Below are 21397 nucleotides of genomic sequence, written 5' to 3' on the forward strand. Positions count from 1 at the left end.
TTTTTGCTTGGATTTGAAAATTATCGCTTGGTTTTCAAAAATCAATAGGAGTGTTGAACCGCGATTAGCGTGGCTCTCTGGAGGCTGCGCTAATCGCAGTAAGAAGCGGCCGGTATGACAGCGGACTAAGGGTAATTTTACATGGGATGACTATCCGGCGCTTAACCCCTTACGCCTCATGTCCACGGACATTTTTTTTTTCACCGCGTGCGTTGCATGGTCATGTGATATGCGATGAATGGAGTTAAGGGACTTTCAGTAATACATGTGCATGTAGACACTGCGTATAGACACGCACGAGAAATGGATGGCACCACGCAGCGTGAGTCCTATGCGTAGGCAATGCTGTCCGTACGTCATACATCCAGGAAGGGGCGGGGTTTTCATATGTAATCCCGCTATGAAACAGAGCAGGGAATTTAAAAAAATGAATAAATGAAAATGGCTCAAACTGCGCTTGACCGTGTCCATTTAATACGGGGCATGCGCAGTCATGCGTGGTCTCTGCTGACCGACCCGCTATTTACAAATATCAGTAAAAAGCTGTGGGAAGACCTGCAGCATTTTACCGATACGGTAAAGCCTGTTTACGCTTTAAGGGGTCATCCAGGCAGCACCCGCTATGATGCGCTGGGGTCAGAGTGAAAGTGCTGCTCTAACCCCTGAGTAGTGGTCGGCGCTCAGAATTACAAGAGCAGCGCTCATTGATTTCAGTCAGAGCTGTGTCTGCAATTAAGAGCGTTGACCACTACATAGAGGTCGGAGAGCACTTCCGATCCGATTCTGGTACATTGCAGTGGATGCTGCCTGAAAAATCTCTTTTAACCCCTTCCCGCTCCAGGGCGTAAGTTTACGTCCTGGCAGCGGAGTACTTCCGGCAACAGGGCGTAAACTTGTGTCCTGGGGATAGCGTGAGGTCATAAGCGATCTTGCGCTATCCGGCAGCAGGCGCCGGCTGTCAGTGATAGCCAGCCTCCCGCTGCAACAGCGGAGGTGCATCATTACTAGAGGCATAACCTCTATATTTTTCCGTCAGCGTGGCCATAAGTTTTTTGTGGGACAAGTTCTATTTTTTAATAGCCTCATTTTTGGGTACATATACTGGTGTACGTATAGGGGGTGCAGAGGGTGCTGTTGCACCTGGGCCCAGTTGGGGGCGCAGTTATATGTTCCTCTGGGTACATATAATGTATCAAATAACTTTTTATTCATATTTTATTAAGGAGTAAAAAAATTTCTGCCATTTTTGTTTTTTAGATTTCACTTTTACAGCGTTCACTGGGCAAAATAAATCCTGTTAGACATTCCTCTCTCGGTCCGCATGATACCGGCGATACCAAGTGTTTTTTGTTTTGCTATTTTTGTACTTTAAAAACCTTTTTTTTTTTCTTTTTTTTTTTTAAGATTTGCTTTTTGTTCGCCACTTTCCAAGAGCCAAAACATTTTTATTTTTTTGTTACCTGTGCTGTGTAAGGGGTTGTATTGTGCAGGATGACTTATACTTTATAAAGTATATCTATCTATAATTTTTTTTCCATGACCTTTTACTGTGCAGGATAAATAATGCACTATTTTTTTTTTTTCTGTGGTCATTACGAACACAACAATACCATCATATTTTATCATTCTACTAATACCCTACTATACTGCAGTATATTATAAAGCCAGCGGCTGAGCCTCATAGGCCACTATAGCTGGCAGGCCTGGAGATCATAGTCAAGTTTCCGGGTGCCATAGCAACCCATTGGTACCCTGTGATCACATCACAGGGGTATGGATGGGTAAGAGAGGCCAGACTGTGTGGTCTGACCCTAAAAGTTGTTATAAATAATATAAGACCTGATTTTCAGGTGGACTATAAATTGGTAAGAAAACACTATCCCACGGACAACCCCTTTTTTCTTCTTCAGGTCAACAGCAAGGAGCAGACGGCGTGAAAGTCCAGCAAGCTACCATAGCACCCATGACTGTTGCAGTTGGCGGCCTTGCTAATGCAACCATTGGTGGCGTCAGTCCTGACCAGATTACACAAGTGCAGCTTCAACAATCCCAACCATCATCCGATCAAGAGGTGCAGACAGGGAAGCGATTAAGAAGGGTTGCGTGTTCATGTCCCAATTGCAGGGAAGGAGAAGGAAGGTACGTGCCATTATTTTTTAATTAAAAGTTACTTTGCTTGATTGTTCACTGCACTTACAACAACATGTGCTTATGTGATTGCTTTACCTAAAATTATGTTTTTCTGCTGAAAATGCTGGCTACTAGGGCTGTGCCTTCCTTTTAACCTGCTATCCACTGGCTGTTGTCATGTCAAATCCATCTCTAGTAACAGACTCTGATATAGATTATAGGAAGTGAAGCAGTGTGACAGCTCATGTTACCCTTCAAGGTCTATGGAGGGAGAGAGCTGCTGGAGGGAGACTGGGGCAGAGAAACTCGCACAGAGACGTAGCTTCAGCTAATAGTAAGCGATTTACTGTCTCACTGCTCCTGAAATCACAGCTACACTGATCAGTACAGAGTTATAACGTCCTCGATGATGCTGTTACTTATGAGGGTGTGCTACAGAAAGAGAACAGATCATCAGAAGTGCTGTGGATTTTCCGTGGCAAATTTTGCGGATTGTGACTCTGATTCTGTTGCGGATCTGCAGCTCATTTCAGCCGCATATAATGGAACTCCCTCACCTTCGAACACCGATGGCTCAGTATCGTCACCTGCCAATCACTACTGGGCTCCACCGCTGCTGGTAACGTGATGGGTAAGTGAGCTTCCTGTCACTGGGGAAAAGATAGTGACGCCCAGTAGCGGTTGCTGGGGGATGGTGTGCGCTGTGCTCTTGGTGCTAGCAGTCAGCGCTCTTTATTCGGAGGTGAAAGGGATGCCATTATGTGCTGGCTGAAATTAGCTATGAATTTACCGCTGAATCGGAGTCCAGCTCTGCGCCAATGTTGCGGATTTTGACAATGTTTTTAATGCGGAAATGCTGTGGATTTTGATGCAAATTTTCTGCTGCAGGAGATCCACAGCATTTCCGCTAAGTATGGACGTACCCTAAAAGTGCCCACTGGTTAAAACTAATTTATGCCTACTGCAGGGCCTGCGTGGCAGTGCAAATAGGTGTGCAAATCACGTTCCTGAAACACTTTGATTTGTAGAGCTGAATGTGACCCATATATCCAATACCATAGTCTGTGCAACAAGCTAGAAATAAAAGGAGCAGCTCTGACAGGGAGGTGACTGAATTAATACTATCTTTAATAACTTTTTTAAAGGGGTTCTCTGGGCACAAAATGGAAATTCTGAAAATGCTGAAATCTAGGAGCTGTAAAAATACAGCTAAGTAGCGGCAGCCTGTACCTTCTATCTGCCGCTCTGGACCCTCTTCTTCGTCCCGTGATCTGCCTCCGAGTTTACATGCATCACTTCTACAGTGACGCCAGCAACATACCGTTACCTACAACTCCCAGCATGCATAGAGCTTGTTTACTGGCCAGCACTGTAGCTCCGCCCACAGCTCACAGGTCCTACACCTTACCAGCAACAACCTCCTTGTTACGTAGAGTGCCAGAGAGCTGTTAAAGCAGACAGACCGGACCTTCCGGCACTCTGAACTGCATATGAGCAATGCAGTGCAGTGCTTCCACTCCTGTCCTCCCATCATGCACTGCTGACAGTATGTTGGAGGCTATGGACAGGGGAGGAAGTAACAAATGTGGACAAGATGTCAGATGAAGTGGAGGTATTTTTTAGGTGAAGGGTCACGTTTTAGATTTTAAAATGTTAGCCCGTGCCCAGGATAGCCCTTTAAGGGGTATTCTAAGAGGATTTATTTTTATTGATTACCTTTCCTTAGTATAGGTCAGCCATACCAGATTGGCGGGGGTCTGACACCTGGGACCACTGCAGGTCAGTTGTTTGCAGGAGCCACTGTGAATAAGAACTGGCACATCCCCAAATGTTGTTTAGTGGCTGTGAATGGTACTGCATGCTCAATTTCATTCAGCTGAATGGGACTGACCTTGGAGCACTATTCCAGGCCACTGCACAATATGTTTTAGTTCCAGTGCACAGCGACTCCTGCAAACTGCTGCTTGACAGGGGTCCTGGGTGTCCTATCACCACCAGTCTGCTATGGATGACTTATATTAACCCCTTAATGCCACACGGCGTAACTGTATGCCCTGGCAGAGGGGTACTTAACGCAACAGTTACGCCCTGGGAATAGCAGAAGATCAGAAGAGATCCCGCGCTATCCTGTAGCGGGAGCTGGCTGTCACCGTTAGCCGGCTTTCTGCTGCAAAGGCTGGGGTGCATTGGGACAGCACTCCCTCTGTGACGTCATCGGACTTCTGCGATCTGATCGCGGAGTGCTGTTGGGTTACCATGGCAACAGGGTGCCAGATACAGGCGTCCTGCTTTGCTATAACAAGCGATAAGGCATTGCTTGTTCATAACTAGAGATGAGCGAACATACTCGTTTCGAGTAATTACTCGATTGAGCACCGCGATTTCGAGTACTTCCGTACTCGGGTGAAAAGATTCGGGGGGCGGGGAGGCGTGGCGGAGCGGGGGGTAGCAGCGGGGAACAGGGGGGAGCACTCTCTCTCGTTCTCTCCCTCTCCCCCCACCCCCACCCCCCCCCCCACCCCATTCCCCGCTGCAACCCCCCACTCACCCACGGCGCCCCCCGAATCTTTTCGCCCGAGTACAGAAGTACTCGAAAATCGCGGCGCTCGGGCGAAAAAGGGGCGTGGCCGAGTAGGTTCGCTCATCTCTATTCATAACGCTTTATCATAGCAATCATAGGTGCTATGGATCAGGTCCCCTTCAAGGACATATAGAGTGTTAAAGGGTTTTTTGTACTTTTTTTTTTTTTTTGTTGCTTTTTTCCCTCTTAGTAGAAATTATTCCTTATTAGTATTAATTTTTTAACTTAAAACCCCACATATTTGGTATCGTATCCATAACGACTCGTACAACAAATTGAACACGCCTTTCATTCTGCTTGGCAAAAAGTTTATTAAAGAGAAACAAATTTGGACAACTAATTTAATCATGTAAAAAGCAGTCATTTGTGTAATTGGAGGGGGACGGGACAATATTTTATACATTAGCTAAGAATTTGTTTCGGATTGGGAGGACAAAAAAAAAGCTGCAGACCTTCTATGTCCCATTTAGACAGGACGACTGCACGAGCGCTGACCTCACCGCTGGGTCATTGGCGCTTGTGCAGAGCGTTTAGACAGGCAGATAACTGCGGGCTTCCCATTCTATGGGGGGCATTTACCCTCAGCATGAAGATCAGCGATCCAGCAATGATTTTCATGCCGGTTGTAAAGAGCTGTAAACGCATAGTGCGCGATGGCTGCGCATCTATTTGTGGGTTAGAACAAATTTCGTGCGAGAACTGTCCCCTGTAAATGGCGCTTCACTAATCCTAGACAGCCCTTTTAAGCCAGAGCAGCGGACGACAAGTGCTGAATGACCCCTACTATCAATATGTGGTCTGGTTCTAGGAAATGTCCTCACAACTTCTCTCTTCTATGTAAAGCGCGGTTGCTATAATCTCCCCCGCCCCTCCCCCATGTATTTAGGTTTTTTTCTATTTTACAAGCGAGTTTTGTCCTGTTCTGACTCCCAAATATTACCTTCCTCAGCAAACCTTCTTACAAATGATCTGCTTATTGTATTAATGCTGCTGAGCCAGCAGAGCCGCTGCTTGTTTCCTTTGTTCCCCTTGCAGATGTACAGATGTTACCCCCCCACCCCCCACCCCCCCCTCATCCGTGTCGCAGGTGAAGCGGATCTAGTGACGGGGCGTGGTGGGATCACAATAGGGGTAGCTGTTTTTTTTGTTTTGTTCTTCATGGTTTGGGAAGTGCACGCTCCTGGTCAGTCACACCTGCAGGGTGATATATACATCTGCAGGTACTGTAGCTAGACTGTATTCAGATCATTTCTGGTTAGAGGTACACTAGTGTGTTTTTGTTTTTTGCATTGATTAGTTTATTCTTATGTACATTTGCAGCAAGAAATATATAAATGTAATTCTGTTGTACAGCCACGCCAAAAAAACATGATCAGTGCCCCTGGAGGCTGACGTGCGTGCACTAAGGCTGCCTGTCAATGGGCGCTGTGATATAGTGCGGCGGAGCCACCAGCTGACGGATTTCCGCGATGAGCCTATCTGACAGGCTCACCGCGGAGAATCGCTGCAATTCGCAGCATGCTGCGGGTTTTTTTTGTTTTTTTTCCCCTGGCCGCGAGCGGAGAATCCCTATGATTCTCCGCTCGTGGATAGGGGGGCTGCACTTTCCATAGCCACGCTATGGAAAGCGTTCACTGCGTTCCCCACGGCCGGATTACCGCCGCGGGGAACTCAGTGAAAATTCGCCCGTGGACAGGAGCCCTAACTGCACTAACACTGTGGTGTAATGAAGACCTTTGCTGGATCTATGTATGGTTTTTCTCCGTTTAGCTTCCACCTTATTGCTACTTTATAGCTTTGCCAAGTTGATGCACTGTGTGGGGCATCACTATTTCTGTGCTGTTACAGACCTATGCAGCCAAAGTTTACCTTGGCTCTTAACACATTAAGGGTGCATTCACACGTCGCAGATTTTGGTGCAGATCTGCAGCAGATTTCACCCTTTCAATTGAATACACATTGAAAAGGTGAAATCTGCTGTAGATCCACACCAAAATTTGCAGCCAATCGCTGGGACCCACCCCCCGATCCTAAGAACAGGAGTCCCAACAGTCCTCACATGAATGGGTTGCACATGCACTTCTTTGTTCCTTCTGAAGACTAGCTTTAGCTTATATTTTCCAGTCATAGTTTTAAGGCCTGTTTTAACTCAGTAAGGACCAGGCACTGTAAATTTACGGTGCCTGGTCCTGGGCTTAAAGCACCAGCAATAGTGAAATTATGGCAGCGCTTTAAGCCCCCTGCCTCTCGGCAATCAATTAGTGGCAGGACGAGTTGTCAGCTGTTAGTAACAGCTGATAACCCGGAGGAGAAGGCAGGAGGGGTTTTTAACCCTTCCCGCCTTTTCCTTTCCCGAATACACAGTGCTCAACAAGCTTAAAGTACAGTGTAACTTTCACTCCGGGGGAAGGGGGGGGGGGGAGTCATGTGACCACCGGGATTCCCTGCTACAGCAGAGCTAGACCCTGGCCAGCTCTGCCAGTGACTAATGGCACTGCAGGGGTTGCTTTCCCCTGTAACACGGGGCTCCTATGGATGCCGCAGCTACAGTGGGAAAGTATCAAATAAAAGAAAATTCTAAATGAATGTCCCCCAGAGGTCTTATATGACATCATGGGGGACATGGATAGTAAAAAAAACATGATTGCATACATAAATAGAACAATATTGCAGAATAAAACAACAATATATACATAAGAAAGAAAATAACACAAAGCCGACGCCAACAAAAACCGTCGCCGTATGCACCCTGTAAACCAAAACCATACATATTATATATCAAAATGTACGAAACAAATAGAGGAACCCGTTCCCATACTTTATTTTAGCATAAATGTACTAAATAAAAAAAAAAACTATAAATGTTTAAAAAAATCATTTTTTTTAGCTGTTTACCCCCAATAAAACTAAAAGATGGGGAAAAAAAGTCAGTGGAAAAGATATTTGAAAAATCACCCTATATGTCACAGAAAAAAACGCAGTAAAAATAATTTTGGTAGCTAAAGGAAACAAAATAGGGCAGTAAAACCGCCACATGGGTAAAATCCCTAAAGTGTCTGGTCCTTAAGGTACAACGCAGCCTGGTCCTTAAGGGGTTAAACCTTTCTAATCCAGTTTCCATGCCACCCACATCCTCCCCAGCTCGAACTTATTTTGGGTGGGAAAGATCGTTGGGGATTACTTGAAATTGCTCAACTGAAGCACATAAGGCTACCTGCAGACGGCCGGGTTGGATCCCCTTCAAGAATTCTCGCAGCGGGACTCGACCCCCGCCCCTGCAGGGACCAGTGCGGCTCTCACCTTCTCCCGCGGCTCCGGCTCTATGACATGCCAGCTGCCAGCCGGCACAGGGCAGAGCCTGGGCTCCGGGAGTGACATTTCTGTATGGGCCTCTGCAAGATCCGCACAGAAATAGAGAATGCCGCGATTTGTTTTCCGTGTGTGGTTTTTTTTTTTGTTTTTTTTTTTAAGCCGACAAATCGCGGTCGTCTGCATAGGATTGAGTTTTGTAATGCAATCCTATGCAGGCGGGCAGGGGCGAAAATTCTGCGGGAAATCCCTCTGCAGAATTTCCACCTGTGTGCAGGGGGCTTAAAAATGAACTTATGTTTTTATTTGCTATTTTTTGGAAAAATAAAGTGTGTTTTTGTTGTGGTTTATATTTTTTGAGAGTGGTACTTTTTGACGCACTCTCCAGGATGAAGTCCAGGCTTCCTACTGCAAGTCTCACAGTAGAAACTGGTTTCTCCCCTTCCTCCTCTCTTCTGCTGCAAACCATACAGTCCTTGCTGGATTTTTTTGTTTTCGTTTTGCATGAGGAAATGCATCTTTCCATTTAGTCATTCCACAGCCTCCAAAGTTGATGGTCTCCCAAACGTTCTTGGCTTTGTGTTCCTCACATTGCCCACAAGCTGTTTGATGAGTTTTTTTCTGTATGAAAGATGGGTCAGCATTTTTTGGCCCTTCTCCTGCTTATCTATGGAGTACAGGGTGTAGCTGTTCCCAACTGCAACTTCCACCAGCCAGAAGAATACTTTTGTTCCACCATTTGTAGGATCTTCTGGTAAAACCGTACATCCACAGTTCTGGCCAGCTCTGTCCACTCCTCCCAGAAACTTTGTGTAGTCCAAAATAATGGTTGATAACCAGTGACCAACTGAGGGCCATAGATTGTACTCTGCATTGTCACTGTCCTCTTGTCTTGGAATGAGAGGCACAAACAAATTGTAGTTTTGAAGGATTGTTTGGATTGTCGCACTTGAATTAAACCCTTTCTTTGAAGCCTATGTTCCCATCTATAGCCATGAACATACAGAACATCCAGGAACATACAGTTTTTTTACATTTCTTGTCCATGTAATCCCTGACGTACTTCCCCCTTGGTTACGCACACTCCCTTGCGCAGCGTCAGGAGGAACTAAATACAGCATCCAAAAAATTGGAAGAAAACGGAGGCCGGAGAAAACCTTCTTGAAGAATGGGGTTCAGTCTAGCCATGAATTGGTAAAATAGTCCACTAATTGTGGTTTCATATTTAGAGCTATGCTCAGTATGACTCCAAAGAACGCTTTTATTTCTAAAGGCGAAACATCCTTTCAGGAGTGCCACATTGGGTATTTTGGCAGTGAAGTCACCTTTTTGGATTTTTTTTCAACTGCGTATAGATTTGTCGCAGCCACAATTTCTCCAAAAAGTTCATAGTGGAAAAACAGCTTGAAATATTCTATCTCAGTTTTTGGACGAACACTTTGTGTAAAATTGCCACCACCATCACAAACTTCCTTCCAGCTACCTGTAATGGATAGTAAATTATCACCACTTTCTTCTTCATTACTGCTTTCAGCATGACTTGATGTATTGTCACTGAAAACAGTAACCCGTTCATGATGGTCACTTTCTGAAATCTCTTTTAGGCCCCTTGTCCACAGCCATGACGGAATATTGCTAGCGATATGCTGCCGCCTGGTAGCAGGGGAGAGAACTGTTAGTTCTCTGTGGTGAGTCTATGGGCTCACAGCGGAGAATCGCTTGAAGTCGCAGCATGCCGTGAGTAGAATCCCACGAGCAGAGAATCGCTATGATTCTCGTAGACGTCGGGGCTGCACTTTCCATAGCAACGCTATGGAAGCGTTCACTGCATTACACGCGGCCAGATTATTGCTGTCGAAAACACAATGAACCATTGCCCGTGGACAGGAGCCCTTACCTTCATTCGCCTCCATAATCCATCTTATCCTCATCATTAACTCTCTCAATCTTTCCCTCCTCAAATTTTTGAATCTGCAGCACAAGAATTTATAGTGCTGTGAGAATACACCACCGCCGCGATGACATAATGCATTGTAGAGCAGGAACTTCTAACAGGAAGTACATGCGCCAGAGAGCCTCCGACAGCGGACCGCTTCATGACATACTGTATAAACATGTGTTGGACCTTGTCCGAAAGCAGAGCCGTGCAGGAAAATCTGCATGTTAGACGAGGTCTCACACCGGGTTGGAAAGAGTTAAAAATCTGCCATTGCTTGCAAATATGGTACTTTCTAATAGGTGACACTATAGAGGTATTATTCCATCTCCCCATTTGCATAAACTTCCTGGAGGCCTTTAAAGTCTCCTCACACCTACAAGATGCTCTCCTTAAGGAGAAACTTTTTTTTTTTAATTAATTTTTTTTTTGTTAACATCAGATCATTTTTATTGTACTTATATTTAGTTTGGAAAAAGGACGGCTAAAGGGCAACCTAATAACTATGTATAAATAGATCAGGGGTCAGTACAGAGATCTCTCCCATCATTTATTTATACCCAGGACTGTGACAGTAACAAGGGGTGCTCTCTACGTCTAGAGGAAAGGTTTAAGAGGGGCCCGGCATTAAAACACAGCATTTTATAGTCACTGATTACCTCAGAAGAGTTGCTGATCGAAAGGATTATTCGGATTGGCAAACTTTAAGTCAGGAAGGAATTTTTTTCCCCTTAAAGGAGGAAAGTTGGCTTCTACATCATTGAGATGTTTGCCTTTCTCTGGATCAACAATGGGGTAGGGGAGGTAATGGGCTGAACCAGATGAACAAATATCTTCCCCAAATTTCCTCAAATTTAGTCCAACGGCTTCTTTTTAGGTATTCCCCACCCCCTTTCAAGAAATATAGCCTCTTATCTTTGCGACAAATTTCCTACTATCAAGAAGGAGGGGGGTGAGGGGGTGGCAGGCCGCATCTAACGAGCAGTAATCCGTTTCTGCTCCTGACAAAATGCTCTCTAAATTCCGAAAAGAGTGTGCCTATCAAATGTATCAAAAATACCCAATATGCAAATTCGGGAATAAAGACCAATATCGACAAGATATGGGTTTTTTAGTTAAATTTTTTTGCAATTTTACATAATCCCACACCATTTGCCTCAAATCTGAACCATCCATATAACATTTTGGACAGTCTGAGTTTAATCTAATACCCATGTAAAACAATTTTAATGGAGTATGATAAACTCTATGCACTAAATACAATTATGATACTCGTTGACATTCAGATAGAAATCTCATTGGAATCACACGCAGCACTGCGGCTCATTTATCTTTACTAATATGGCCTAAATCTTGTTCCCATTTTCTTTTACTTTTATTGTGAATTGCTGTAAATAGTAAGAAAGTCTATATAAATAAGATATTACACCCTTCGTAGTTCTGAAACAACCAAGAAAAATCACTAAGAGGCGTTGAACCGTAAACACAGATACTGACTGGGCCTGAGCAGCAGACGTGTGTCGTTGGTGAAGGAACGGTAAAACAGAACTATGCGGAACATCATAGAGCTCTCTAAATTGTTCAAAACTCTCCAAAAAGAGACTCACAGAATGTACCTCTTTCAAAAAGATTATCCCCTTTTCCTGCCATGGTGAAAATCCTAACTTTAATTAAATTGTCAGATATAGTCTCCTTTTATTTAATTTTTTTTAATCTCCTTTCATCCCACCCTCACATACCATTATAGGGAGGCTACAACCTGTCATTTTAGAAACAAATCTACCATTCAACCCCACCCCATTTCTTTCTCCCCGCTCCTTCAACTGTTGCAATTGACACCAGAAAATCTATCCAAACATTTAGAATTGCCCACCCTCCAGACCTTATTCCTTTGAAGGGCCTCCAATTTAAAAATCGTGATGGAATCCAAATGGCCGAGTTTTGAAATGTATAAAGGAGTTGTGGCATCAAAACCATTTTAATACGATTTCTCCTTTCAAGCATTTACAATGGAGACTGTTCCTGAGCTTGACCTTATCCTCAAATGTTTGTACCAACGGAAGCAAGTTGGCAGAAATATATTCTTTAGGCTTAGATACAACTCCCAGATATTTGAATTCTTTCACTATATGTAAGGCTTTATTCACACCAGCATATATATGCAGCTATTTACCTGCGTAAATACACCGGCCATTAGTAAGATGCATTGGATTCAATGCATTCATCCCAATGTCCCGACACGTTTATGCAGGTAAATAGCTGCGTATATATGCTGGTGTGAATAAAGCTTAATTGTGTATGTTTTAGTGAATAGTCCAACAGTAAGGGATAACATAGTATCCCCCGACTTCATAAGGGCAGTCAGAATAATCCCTGAATCAACGTTTGAAAGTTCCTACCCAACTCCCAAGACCCGGATCAACAACCCCGCTGGTTATTTAATGTCTATATCCTGTAATATCATAGTGCTCTAGAAAGACATCTAGTCCCCTCTTAAACTCCTCCCGATTTTGCGATCACCACGTCCTCAGGCACAGCGTTCCACAGTCTCACTGCTCTTACAGTAAAGAACTCCCTTCTATGTTGGTGATGAAACCTTCTTCCCTTCCTCTAGACGTAGAGGATTCCCTCTTGCTATAGTTGTAGTTCTGGGTATAAACAGATCATGGGAAAGATCCTTGTATTGTCCCCTCATGTATTTATACATAGTTATTTGGTCTCTCCTTAACCATTTTTTCCTCAATTTTGATAGCCTCTCTGGGTATTCCAGTCCTCTCATTCTGTTTTATTAATTTAGTTGCCCTTCTTTGAACCCCCTCAAGCACTGCAACGTCTTTTCTGAGCACCAATGTTCAGAACTGTACACAGTATTCCATGTGGGACCTGACAAGTGCCTTGTATAGTGGAAAAGTAATGGTCCGTCCCTCGCTCCTATACCTCTTCTTTTTTTTATTAGCTTTTGCAGCAGCTGACTGGCATTGGTTACTCCAGTTTAATATACAATCCACTAGTACCCCGAGGTCTTTTTCCATATTACTTTTCCCCAGCAGTCACCGATTTAGTGTATATTGGTGACATCCGTTTCTCCTACCCATGTGCATAACGTTACATTCATTAATATTGAACTTCATTTGCCATTTTTCTACTCAAGCCCCCAGCTTATCTAGGTCAATTTATTGTCCTCCGTAGTATTAATTATCCTGTATAAACAGAATTGAACAGAAGGACAGCTGTAAATTAATTATATTGTGGTCACTATTTCCCAAGTGTCCCTCAACCTGCACACCCATCTTCCCATATTATATCTGGATAATTAAAGTCTCCCTTAGTAATTATTTCATTGTGGTTTGACACCTTTTCTATTTGTCTTAATAATAAGTTTTCAGTTATTTTTGTTGGCCTACACAAAACCCCTATCAGGATTTTTTTTTTCCTCCCTGTATTTCTACCCATAGTGATTCCATGTGTTCATCTGCTTCACCTATATCTTCTCGTATCCTCTGCGTTAAGTAGGATTTAACATGCAGACATCCTCCTCCCGCTTTTTGGTTCCCACAGTCTCTTCTGAAGAGATTGTAACCTTGTATATTTACCGCCCAATCGCACTTATCATCAAGCCATGTTTCTGTTATTCCTACTATCTGTACATTTACTCCACTCAAATAATTTGAGTACACAGAATAAAAAAGTGCCCATACAGAATGGTGAAGCTAGTGTACAGTTTCTCCTGTTAAGTGTGTTTCTGACAGACAAACAATAGCTGGTTGAAATTGTTGAATAGATGAAAAAACTGCATATCTTTTAGTTTTGTCCCCCATACCTTGTACATCCCACAAACTTATATTAAACCCTTGAACCATGGTAAATAATATTCATTATTTATGTTTTACACACATAATTTAAAATACTGAGGAACGCGTCTATTATTCTATGCTGGAGTAATTCTCTAATAAAACAGAGGATTCGAGGTTGGAAACATGTCTTGTGCCTCTTTAAAAAAAAAAAAAAAGGGGGATTGTGTCTACAACCACTTTTTTCCTACATTCATTCCATGTACTTGCACGTCCTCCTCGGAAGATGTGACGTTTTGTGGACTGGCTGCACCCTCTCAGACTCGTCAAGAAGCGATCAGTCTCACTCCCATATACAGAATAAGGGAGGAGAAAATAAAACAAAATTCCTAAACCAAAACATCAGTTTACAGACCTGCTCCGCTCCCGCTTTTATACCTCTCATATCACATTAGTGTAATGCAGCTGTAAACCCCATAACCTTCTCTCAACATCTTGTAACTGCATCCGGTTGTTTTTTGGTATGTCCACTAACTATTCTGGAAAGACTACACAATGACAGTCCCTAATTAACTCTTTAAGCCTGGGTTCACACAGGGCGTATTCCCGTCGGAAATCCCGCGGTTTGGCCGCAGCAAAAACCGCAAGGTCTCCGCCGGGAGAACCCCCGTGGAAAAAGCCGCGGCGGCTTTAAAGCGGCCCAGCCGCTCGCTCTTTCGCTGCGGCCGGCGCTCCCATAGAGGAGAGCGTGGCCGCAGCGGAATGCAAAAAAGAATGGACATGCTGCATATTCTGAAAACGCAGCCGCTGCAGCCGCGGTTCCAGCCGGACTTACCGCAGCGGATTGGCTGTCCCGTGTGGACGAAATTTCTGAGAAATCTCGTCCACATGGCTGGCTAATACAGAGATTAGCGGCCGCGGGCGGATTTGCCGCGGTGAAATTCCACGCGGCAAATCCGCCCTGTGTGAACCCAGCGTAATTTCTTCTGCTTTCTTTAAAATAATGTCCCGATCTTTATCAAAACTGTTCTCGGCATGGCACCAGGTAGAGGTGGTTTAACAGAAACTCTGAGGCCTTTCCACAGCAAAGAGAGCCTACAAAGAATTCTTCCCCAATAGTTGATTTCAGCCATCCCTCAAAAAATTATCGCTGATACAATCCGATCACTTTTTCTGGAACCTCCACCAGTTGCAAATTATTTCTCCTCAGTCTATTTTCCTGATCATCTGCTTTATATTGCAAAGTACAGATAAGCTGCTCGCATTTACTAATTGTATCCTGCATAAGAACATATTTTCTTTTCTTCCAGTTCATTAATATGCATCTCTGCTTTAGACAACCATTCAGTAAGTTTCTGCAAAACATGCCTTATAAATGCAACATTCTCTTTCAGGCTACCAACCTGAGCAGAGAGGGAAGTCAGAAAAATATGGCTTTTATTAGTCACAGCTAGAAAAACATAGTTGAGTGGACATGCAAAATGATATACAAAATGAGCCTACTGTACACAAACATGTGCTGAAATGGCCTACATAATAGTAGCCACAGAGGCAGACAAAGCATATAAAACGGGGTCAAGCTTACCCTTGTCAGCAGAGAGAGACTACTTCTGGAAGGGACCATCAGAGAAGGGCTTCGAGGCTGAGTGTGTAGCCAACAGCAGGATGTGAGCATTGGAAATAAGGAAAATAGAACAATACCTCTGCAGCGCCAGCTATTGGATGGAAGCATTCCTTCAAATCAATGTACGACTCTTTAACAAGTCTGTAAAATAATGATTGGGAATAGGAAACCAAGCCAGAAAACAATGTCACAGGCCTCTAACCAGCAAAGCCAGAAAACAATGTCACAGGCCTCTAACCAGCCAAGTCAGAAACTTATTCTACTCTGATGAAGGGGAAACATCCCGAAACAGCTGTATGTGTATTGTTTACTGGCTTTGTTTCCTATTCTCAATCACTGTTTTACAGACTTGCTAAAGAGTCTTACATTGATTTCAAGGAATGCTGCCATCCAATGGGTGGGGCTGCAGGGGTATTGTTCCATCTTCCTTATTTGGATAAATTACCCAGAGGTGCATGCATGGCCTTGAAAGTCTCCTTACTCGCCTCTTTCGGGTATCTTCACACCCCTTCTGGATGCTCTCCATGGGGAGAGGTGCCGCCCCCACCCCCCCTTCCTTGACCCACTCATCCCCATAGGTTTCTTCAAACACTTTCTGGGTGCTCTCCTTAGGGAGAGACAACACACCTCTTGACCCAAGTGAGCAGTGGAAACACACCGGGAGAGCTCCCAGCTGATATGCTACGTTCCTAGCTTGGTTTTCTTTCTGAGGCAGTGTTTTTAGCTCCACTGTGCTGTCTGCCTTTGTGGTCCCTTTTGGTTGTGCTGTACCACAGTTCCTGTTGTGGGGGAGCGTAGGAGCAGTGATGGCAGAGGTTGGCCCATAGTGAGGCCTGTCTATCGTTAAACAGAGTTGCGATGACCAGGATGAAAGAAGCCGGCGGTGCACGTATGCTTCATGATGGCACTTGGGCGCAAGCATCTTCAAATGCTACTGCGATTACTTTGCAATGGCGATTGTTTAGTCATTCACATTCCCTCATACAGTGAATATAAACAACTGAACAATCTGTGAGGAAACGATTTTATCTGCCTATATGTACAGGCTGCCGAGTGAACTGTCATCGTTCGCTCGTGCAAGTGATAAATCGCTCAGTGTACAAGTAACCGAACACTTGCTCACTTGTATATACTGGAGGGATAACTACATTATGCATGGAAAATCACTAGAGTGGCCCTTTAAGCATCACATTAGCACAGAGTGTTGAAAACTCAAAGTCGTGTAAGATCTTGTCAATGTGACCGTGAACGGTGAAACTTGGAGGGCTCCACCGTGAGGGACTTCTCATACTGATCAGTTCCACATGCTTGTATTTGTTTTATTAGAGGCAGCAGTGAGCCTGGGAAAAAGAAACAGCACATCTGTCATATTGAAGGTTGCGGAAAAGTCTACGGGAAGACCTCCCATCTGCGAGCACATCTTCGTTGGCACACTGGAGAAAGGCCTTTTGTATGCAATTGGATATTTTGTGGAAAAAGATTCACCAGGAGTGATGAGCTACAGCGGCACAGAAGAACTCACACAGGTATGACACTTTGTTACTCTTCGAAGGTTAGTCTATAAAATCGCTGCCCTATTTAAAAGCTATATGGATGGTTTATACAACCTCTCCATGTGGCAGATCTCCTACCTACAAAGACCTTTTTCATACGCTCTCTGAAGCAGTCCGTAGACGTGAGCATGTCAGTGAATCCCACCAAGTGATGACTGGAAGACTATTCACCAATGTCTACATCAGGAAAAAAAGCTGATCTTCCCTCATATGTTTAACAAACTTGCATGTTTACTGCACGTTGGTGCAAAAAGTATATAAAAAAAACATGCCAACCTTCATATACCAAAAGTCAAATTTAAAGCCAACGCATTTGTTGACAAAGCTGATTTCTGCTCTATACCCACTGCAGTGGCCAGAATTTGTATTGCAGGCAATGTTCCCACTGAAGTAAATGGGAACTTTGCCTGTTATAATAAGCATGGCCACCTCAGTGAGAATGGAGCTATCTGCTTCCTGCAGAAATTGTCAGTGCACAAACACAGTAGTCTGCCTAGGGTACGCTATCCAAGAACTCTGTTGATAATCTGCTCGCCAATCTGTTATTGATGGCCTATTCTGAGGATAGGCCATTAGTAGTTTACAACTGGACAACCCCTTTAAAGTGCTTGGAGCATTATCAGTACTGATTAGCTGAGAGCAGCTGAATAAAGGTACCTTTACATGGTATGACTGTTGGGCACATAAGCTTTCACACAGGAGCGATTGTCTGTCAGAGAATGGAGGTGTAGCAAGCCAGGGACCTCTTTCGACTGCGCACCTCCATTCACTGCAAGCAGGCAGTCCCTCAAAGACTGAGCGACTTCTGTTTACACTGAGCAAGAAGTCGCTCAGTAGTCATTCCAGCTCATTGAAACAGAACAATTAGCAACTTCTGAGGGACTTTTCTCTCCATACCCTATGTGGGGCCATATGTGCACAAGCCAACAGTTGCCCATAATCACTCATTTGAGCAATTATTCAGGAGACGATTGGCCCGTGTAAAGGTACCTTGAGGTCCCTTTCATACACAATGCTTTTTACAGAGTTTACCGTGGCATTTTATACGCTGTAAACCGCCTCCATTGATTTCAGTGGGGCTTCTCAGACTAGCATTCAAACATGGCATTTCTAATGCTGTATTTTTCCAGCGCTGTCCATTTTATTTTGGGCGTTTTTTAAGCGTATTTAAATGCAATGCATCCCCCATTGAAATCAATGGGGAGCGTTTTTAATGCCGTCAAAAGCACAGTAGAACGCTGTCTACAGCGGTTTATTGCACTTTTGAACACAGCGTTTAGTGTCACTGGGGGGAGGAGTGGAAGTGATGACGTCAGCAGCTTGCTTTGCCTGCGCTGTAAGTGCAGAAAGAATGTAGGCAGACGCTCACACTGAGCACTGTACAAAGCATCTGTGCCATAGTCAAAATGCTGCATTTGCAAATGCAACGTTTTTACTATTGCCTGTGTGAGAGCAGTCTTACGGAGCAAGAATGCTCATGCCAAATATTACCTGGATGGCAGGTCCAGTATGTACCCCAGAGACTGTATCTGGGACTTCATATGGTCGAGGTCCTGACATCTAGCAGTGACCACCTTTTACATATACCCCCACCCCCTCCCTCTTTCTCATGTCGTTGGCCCTTCAAAATATTTATTGGTATATGAATAAATGTTTTTCAATTTTTAGGTGAAAAGCGTTTTGAGTGTCCGGAGTGTTCAAAGAGATTCATGAGGAGTGACCACCTGTCCAAGCATGTGAAAACGCACCAAAACAAAAAGGGAGGAGGAACAGCCCTGGCTATTGTAACCTCAGGGGACCTTGATGCGTCTGTCACCGGGGTCCTCGGTTCCCCAAGAATCGTCACAGTTGCAGCCATTTCTCAAGATTCAAATCCAGCCACCCCAAATGTTGCTACAAACATAGATGAATTTTGAGTGATGTCGTAAGGATTTTTTTTTTTTTTTTTTTTGCTGCACTTATATGGATTTACAGAATTGTGAACTTTTCTGTAGAATGCTTTTCAGAGGTAATCATGTTTTTGTTCCTTTAAATATTCCACAGAAAGGGGGATGAAGCGAATGCAGATGAAGCTGTGAATAATATCCATTTTCTATTATTAGGCAATAGAAAGTTAAGATGTTCTCTCTGTATCATGTATTCAACATTTTGTAAAAAAGCCTTCAAGTTTCAATGCGTTTTCATTCATCTTCTCAAGAAACGGAGGTTTAACGACGAAACTTTAATTTATAATTAAATGAATGACGATAGACTCAGGGCCACTAATATGTTACAAGCTCTTGTTTGTAAATGGCCATACAATCAGTTTGTATTTATGGTAGCAAAAATTAGTCTGCACTTACCTTTACAAAGAAGTAATTTTGTATGGAGATCTGATATTTAAACAAAATTTTCAGAAAATCTTATTTATATAGATGTAATGTTAAAATTATGCAAGCTGCATATAGTTTGATGCTACCTGATGTTGAATATGCTGTTTCTTATGTAACATTTTGTACATATCCGCTAATCCGCAGGCACTAACCGCTGCAGTCAGTTCTGTACACATTCCATGGTTTTAGTTTTTATTTTAGCTTTTATTTTTTCTTTCTCTTTTTTTATGCTATGGTTTAGTAGGATTGGCATATACCACATGCATGATTCATGTAAAGGGCAGAGGCTTTATCGGAAGGGCAGGTCCTATACGTGGATCACATAACGTAAGGATTGCATGATGGTGCAGCAGTGTAATGTTTAGTTCAACTGTTCCCAAACTGTTTTTCAAATTATTGCAATTTCAAGAAGCACAACTAATGATGTCAATCAAATTAGTTTCTTTATCCTCTACATTATTTACCATGTATATCTACATTTGGTTTCCAAGTCATTCTAACAACTTTTATTTTTATTTTTTGCTTTGCTTTACAGGAGGGTAGGGCGTCATTAGAGAGCCATACATAAAAGTTGCAGGATGAAAAATACCATAGTTGTCATGATCAGCACCACATTTGTTGGTTAAACAGCCAATAGAAGCAGATGTGCTTGGGACTGATTCTATAGTTGTTGGATGTTTCTTGCTCTTTTTGTGGGGGTGGGGGTGGGGTGGGGGATGGGATTTTTTTTTCTCCCATAGAAGTCAACGCACTGCACAGAAATCATCGATGGGGATATTTTCCAAATACGCAGTGTTCCCAAAAAACATAGCCGGAAATTTTATTGAAAACGGTCTTCATTGCCCATTGTAACCAATCACAGTGCAGCTTTTTTATTTTAAGACCGAATATGAAATAAAAGCCATGCTGTGATTGTTTGCAGTGAGAAACCAACTGTTTTTGTTTGCATCAATCTCCCCAATAGAATTTTTAATCACATGGTCTGATTTGGATATTTAAAAATGCCAATCACTCAAGTGTTTCTGCTGCATTTTTTTTTTTCGTCTGTGTGAAAACCCAGAAAAGAAAAGCTTACCAAAATCCGATCTTACGTTTAGGAGGGATGCAAATTACAAGATGAAGATTTGCATGTCGATTTCACTAGGTTTCCTAAATAAGTATATTTATATGGTAGTGTCCGAATCTTTAGGACGAACGACGGCACTTCTGGCGCAGAGCAGGTGTGTGAATAAGTGTGTGCGTGGCTGAGTGTGCGCAAGTCTTTCTGTATATACAGTATATATACACATGCATATTGTTATTTTAATTATTGCAATGTTCAGCAAATATAAGTATCATTTGTGAAATAGACAACGTTATTAGACATAGCTTCACACAAATACAATATTTATTTTCATAAACCTGAAATCAAATCTCAGTAACTCAACAAAGGTAATAAAACTTCACATTTTGTATATATTCTGGTGCATTGTATGATAAAGCTGTTACTTTTTAGGTTTGTGTTAGCTAAAGTTGTAGTGAATAGATCTATATGTACACATAGGCACCGAAGTGCTTATGTTTGGTTTGCATGTGAATTTTTTTTTTTTCTTTCTCTTCTGAGCACTTAAAGTGTACCTTGGTATATTCCATTTCTGACATGCCAGCTCATGGGCACCAATTGTTAGAATTGTTAGATGTTACCACCCTGAGATTCCGAACTAAATGGTGACTGTACTCCATGAACTTGAATGGGGCAGTGATATTCATGCATATAACACCCTTATTCAAGTCAGTGTGAGTGCCATCAAAATGTAGCTATGGGGTCGGTGGGCTGGGACCTTAGGTGCACTTCATTGTTAATTAAGGATTAGCTGTTCTGTTCAATACATGAGTAACTCAATGCTTTATATTCGTAGTCACAGATTTTTTTTTTTCCTAACATTCATTGCCAGCTTTTATGAATTGGATACAAGTAAGCTTTTATAAATTGGAACCCTTCTTTAAATCGTAACCTTAGTATATTTTGTTAAGGCTAAGATTATCAGTTCTTGTATGATAAAGACAAACTGAATGAAGTGTAACATGTGACATGTATAGTCAATCAATGTAGTTAATAGTA

At 43.0% G+C, this 21397-nt stretch overlaps 1 protein-coding gene across 2 annotated transcripts in view; it reads left to right on the top strand.

Moving 5' to 3' along the window:
- SP4 (Sp4 transcription factor) overlaps positions 1-19989 on the top strand; it is a 30377-nt gene extending 10388 nt beyond the window's left edge. For both annotated transcript variants that reach the window (XM_066585042.1, XM_066585041.1), the window contains exons 4-6: positions 1911-2139; positions 16698-16897; positions 18593-19989. In XM_066585042.1, coding sequence (XP_066441139.1) covers positions 1911-2139; positions 16698-16897; positions 18593-18840 — 677 coding nt within the window. In that variant the 3' untranslated portion in view covers positions 18841-19989. The remainder of the gene's footprint in view (positions 1-1910; positions 2140-16697; positions 16898-18592) is intronic.
- Positions 19990-21397: the final 1408 nt, after the last annotated feature.

Source organism: Eleutherodactylus coqui, chromosome 12 (assembly GCF_035609145.1).
Source record: "Eleutherodactylus coqui strain aEleCoq1 chromosome 12, aEleCoq1.hap1, whole genome shotgun sequence".
Lineage (NCBI taxonomy): Eukaryota > Metazoa > Chordata > Amphibia > Anura > Eleutherodactylidae > Eleutherodactylus > Eleutherodactylus coqui.